General features: G+C 30.2%; 1 protein-coding gene across 1 annotated transcript; it reads left to right on the top strand.

Annotated features, from left to right (window-relative positions):
* The first annotated feature begins 3,219 nt into the window (after nt 1–3,219).
* LOC110870662 lies at nt 3,220–4,512 on the top strand. Its single transcript, XM_022119841.1, has 4 exons — nt 3,220–3,619; nt 3,719–3,748; nt 3,836–3,894; nt 4,036–4,512. Exons 1-4 carry the CDS (start codon nt 3,220–3,222, stop codon nt 4,510–4,512), a joined length of 966 nt encoding a protein of 321 aa, XP_021975533.1.
* Nucleotides 4,513–4,901: the final 389 nt, after the last annotated feature.

The following is a 4,901-nucleotide window of genomic DNA, read 5'->3' as shown; positions in this document are numbered from 1 at the left end:
CAATTGAAGTACATTGGGTAATTTGTACTTATAAGAATTTGGCCAAACTGTTTTTTTTTTTATTTTGTTAGGATTTTTTTTTCTCTTTTTGTACGAGGCGATTGTTATTTTTTACTTTCAGAGTTCAGACCAATAATTATTGATTTGTGTGTTATGAATCATGAACTTTAAAAAAAAAATGAATTAAAGCATATAATGGCTTATGTAGTTCCATACAACAGTCATTTTAGGATTTGCTTCTGTCCTAGTTTTAGGATTTGCAGGTGTGGGGTGTTTTGGAATGATAGGAGATTAGGGTTATTTGGAGGTTTTAAATAGAGGAGAAAGAGATGGGTAGGTGAAAGGACATTAATGTCCTCACGTGGGACCCACGTAGAGGTGTACAAATCGTTTTTTTTTTTTCAAAAACCGGTTTCGGTTATTAACCGGTTTCGGTTTTTTCACCCAAAATAAAAACCGGTTTTTTTTTATAACCGGTTACGGTTACTAACCGGTTTTTGAGGTCCAAAACAATAACCGGTATAACCGGTTGGGACGGTTTTTAACCGGTTTTTCCCAAAAAACCGGTTTTTACCGGTTTTTTAATAACCGGTTCGGTTAATAACCGGTTTTTGAAGTCAAGAATAGTAACCGGTATAAAAACCGGCAGTTAAAAAAAACCGGTTAAAAAAATCCGGTTATAAAAAAACCGGTTAAAAAAAAACCGGTTTCGGTTTTTTTTTTCCGGTTTCGATTCTAAAATCAGTTTTTTTGTACACCTCTAGACCCACGTGACTAAAATTAACTGAGAAAATTAACTAAGTTTGGATTAAAGGATATAACATGTTAGGATTTGTGAACATTATGTATGATTAATGTAATTATTAAATACAAAGGACATGATTTGCAATAACATACATACATAAAGGACTAGTTTTGTTATTTACTCTGTTCTAATTTATGATAGGTTTGCTTTTATTAAAACTAGGTTATAACCCCGTATATTAAACAGGTTGAATAAATAAATTTATATACTAAATAATAAAAAATATATCTTTAAAAACTTCCTTTATTGCATGGTTTGAACAAATGTAATTTTATATATTAAATAATAAAAAGTTATATCTATAAGAACCATATGTATTGTACGGGTTGAATAGATGTAATTTTATATACCAAATAGAAAAAAAGTTATATCTTTAAAACCATGTGTATTACACAGGTTGAATAAATGTAATATTGTTTACCAGAGAAATAAAAAAAGTTATATCTTCAAAAACCCTCGTGTATTACACGGGTTGAATAAATATTATTTTATATACCAAATAATAAGAAAATTATATTTAAAAAAACTAATAGATATATTCGGCACACAATAGATATGGTGATTACGAAGATGATTATTGAAAAGAAAATACAGTGGTCAAACATGTTATTCAAAAAGCAAATAAATAGCTATTTGAGTGATAAAATATAAATTATATTTAAAAAAGCCCGTACTAAATCTAATTTTATATATAAAGTAATATTGAAAGTTAAATACAATTTGTTTAAAAATTATTATAAAATAAATATAATAATTTTTTTAATAATGAAAATAAAAATAAATAATATATTATCACAAAGTTTGGTTTTGGTGATAAATAATTTGGCTATTTAAAAATTTCTTAAATTAACAATTTAAATTTAAGGATAATATTTTATTAGAAAAATAGAAGTATTTTATTCGACATTTAAAGTAGGATAAGATTTAATATTAATTTTTTTATTTAGTTAATATAAGATAGAAAAAAAAATAATTGAATAGTTGGGGTAAAGGTAAACTAAAAATTATAGATGTTATATAACACGTTAGTTAATATAAACAATGAAAATAATATAATATAGAAAATCAAATAAATAATATTATAATAACAAGTATACATTAAATTTAAACTAAATAATAATTATCTATAGTTAAGTAGAAGAGATTAAATTAAATAATATTTAGTAGGAGAGTTATCTATAATTAACTAGAAGAGATTAAATTAAATAATAATTATCCATAAGAGATTAAACTCAATAATATTTAGTAGGTGAGTTATCTATTATTAATTAGAAGATATTAAACTAAATAATAATTATTCGTAAGATATATGAACTAATATGATTACAAATGTAAAGATTATTAGCATTTATACGTTGAGATTGGCATTTATATCCCTTAGAGTCACAGGAGAGGAAGTCATTTTTTATTTAAAGAAACTCGCATCCCTTATCCTTTACATCATAAATCCAATGTCAACAAAAAAACTATTGGTTGATAAAACGAATATACATTGATAAATCAAAACATTTAAAGTCTAAAAAATATTACGTTTGAATAATCAAAGATTGTAAATAGAATCTTCTTTTGATGCCGACGATATAGTACAAGACGTCTTAATCGATCAATTCTTGTCGGAAACACATTTAATTCGATTGAAATTTTCATGAAAATGAAAGTAACTCATTTAAAAAAAATAGATAAACAAATGATCCATCAATAGCATGCCTTGAAATTTCAAAATTAGATACGAAAGAAACATAATATCTTAGAAAATGTGTACAGGCATGTAGACGTACCGAAATGTCATTGAATGGTTCGTTTATTCAGTAAATGGTGTGATCAACACCTCTTTGTTTATTTTGAGGGAATGGACATGATCGTGGCTCGTTCGTTCATCAATGTTCATAAACTCTTGTTTACGTTAGTTTATGTTCATTTATTTGTTTGTTTAAGTTTACTCGTTTACGTTAGTTAATACCTTTGTTGTTGAAAGCGATCGCCTAGTCTGCCTAGGCGACCGGGGCGACCAAGGCAACCAAACAGCGCTTTTGTCTCCTAGATAAAAAAAGCAACGTTTTTTTAAGCCCTATTTTTTAAAAACAACCCATATTATATTTGCAGCTAATTTTAAATAGAATCATATATCAGCAAATCTGTATATATTTTTAAAAGACATTTTGAATTTCAAAAAGTGAAGAGATATATTATCTTTATATAATGCTAGAAGATATCGGTAAGATTCCAGATGTGAAAAAAAAACTATTGAAAAGGCTATTTTCATTGTTGGTTATATTTATAACCATAGTTATGTGTTAAACTTAATGAGGGAGTTTACTAAAAACAACGAGCTAACAAGGAGTGGAGTAACACGGTTTGCAATCACGTTTCTTACATTATAAAGCTTGCAAAAACAAAAATCTGCACTTAGAAATATGTTTGCTAGCGAACAGTGGACGAAAAGTAAATGGGTTGAAGAACGTAAGGGTGCAAGAGCGAATGACATTGTTTTTACCCCAACGTTCCGGAACAATGTCCTATTCACTCTGAAAATCATGGGTCCTCTTGTTCAAGTGCTTAGAATCGTCGACAACGAGAAAAAACCCGCGATGAGTTATGTGTACGAAGTTATGGAACGAGCAAAAACTGCAGTTGTAGTAGCTTTAGGAGAAGATAACGAAGATTACAGTGTTGTGTCGGGGATTATTAACAAGAGATGGAACAACCAACTTCGCCATCCTTTGCACGCATCATGTTACTATCTTAACCCAGAGTTTTATTGCTACAATGAGGACATTGAAAGGGATAAAGAAGTGTCCCTTGCACTACATGAATGTATTAACAGGCTTGTCCTTAACAAGGACACACAAGATAAGATTAATGTTGAGTTTATTCATTGGGTGAACCAGTCTGGATTTTTTAGTCTATAAACAGCGAAGCGACAACGTGGTAAAATAGCACCTGGTAAGTTAACTGTTAACATAGTTTTTACCTAGATTATTGACTTTATTTTTATATGTATAATGTGTTAAATTTGATTGTATGTAACAGTTGAATGGTGCAAGTTGTATGGGAAAGACACTCCAAATTTGCAACAACTAGCTATTAGAGTGCTAAGTTTAACGTGTAGTTCATCTGGGTGTGAACGAAACTAGAGAACATTTGAGCATGTAAGTATCCCAATCTAAAATTTATTTATGAAGTTTGATTGAGCGTTTTTTGTATCTGATATTTATACAAATCTTTAACAGATCCATTCAAAGAAGAGGAATCGTCTAGAGCATCAAAATCTGCATGATCTCATGTATGTTAAATACATTAACATGCTAAAGAATAGACGCGATGTGGATACGGCATATAATCCCATATCATTGAGTGATATTGATGATAGCAATGATTGGTTAGTAGGAAAGATAGGTGAAGATATAGTTTTTAATGATGATGGAGATTTGGTTTGGGGTGTTGTAGGAGAAGTGAGCGGAGCAGGGGTGCGTACACACAATACAAGATCTTCACGGCCATCTGCTTCACAGTCGTCTGCTTCGAGGGCATCTGCTTCAAGGTCGTCTGCTTCAAGGCGTTCTACTTCAAGGCCTTCTAGTTCAAGAACATTGGTTGATGAAGATTCCGAAGAAGAACAAGAGGAAGAACAAGTGATTGCTTCTAATGCTGCTGGAAAAGACAAGGCAATTGTTGTGGATGATGACTCCGACTCCGATTATTTTTAAAGTTGAAGAACATTTGGATTAGAATTTTATTTACTTGTTTAAGTCTAAACTTTATTGTTTTCAAGTCTTAACAGTTTTGGTTTTGGGATATTTTGGTGATTCATAATAATGTTGGTTTTATTTTAAGGTTTATGATATTTGATAACTTTTGGAATTTGAGGATTTGGCTTTTTTTTTCGGTTCATAACCTTTTTAATGTTTTTATTTGATTGTACTTTTTTTTCTTAGACCCTCGCTTTTTTTTTTTGCGCTTCTCGCCTAGGCGTCAGGCGAGCCCTATGCACCTAGAGTGCGCCTAGCGCATTTGATAACTATGGTTAATACCGGTAAGAAACTCACCCAATGCCGAGGCGACAATAATTTGCAACGCAATACTTGCTCTCTGATAG

The sequence above is a fragment of the Helianthus annuus genome, chromosome 8, assembly GCF_002127325.2.
Source record: "Helianthus annuus cultivar XRQ/B chromosome 8, HanXRQr2.0-SUNRISE, whole genome shotgun sequence".
NCBI classification, from domain to species: domain Eukaryota; kingdom Viridiplantae; phylum Streptophyta; class Magnoliopsida; order Asterales; family Asteraceae; genus Helianthus; species Helianthus annuus.
The sequence above is the reverse complement of the archived record's forward strand: the minus strand, read 5'-3'. Positions and strand labels throughout refer to the sequence as shown.

Bases quoted from the DNA above. Each gene is read 5' to 3' on its own strand.
- LOC110870662 (XM_022119841.1), top strand. From the start codon at position 3,220: ATGTTTGCTAGCGAACAGTGGACGAAAAGTAAATGGGTTGAAGAACGT. The intron at 3,749-3,835 runs GTAAGTTAACTG...TGTATGTAACAG, and splicing joins ACGTGGTAAAATAGCACCTG to TTGAATGGTGCAAGTTGTAT. The intron at 3,895-4,035 runs GTGCTAAGTTTA...AATCTTTAACAG, and splicing joins TGCAACAACTAGCTATTAGA to ATCCATTCAAAGAAGAGGAA.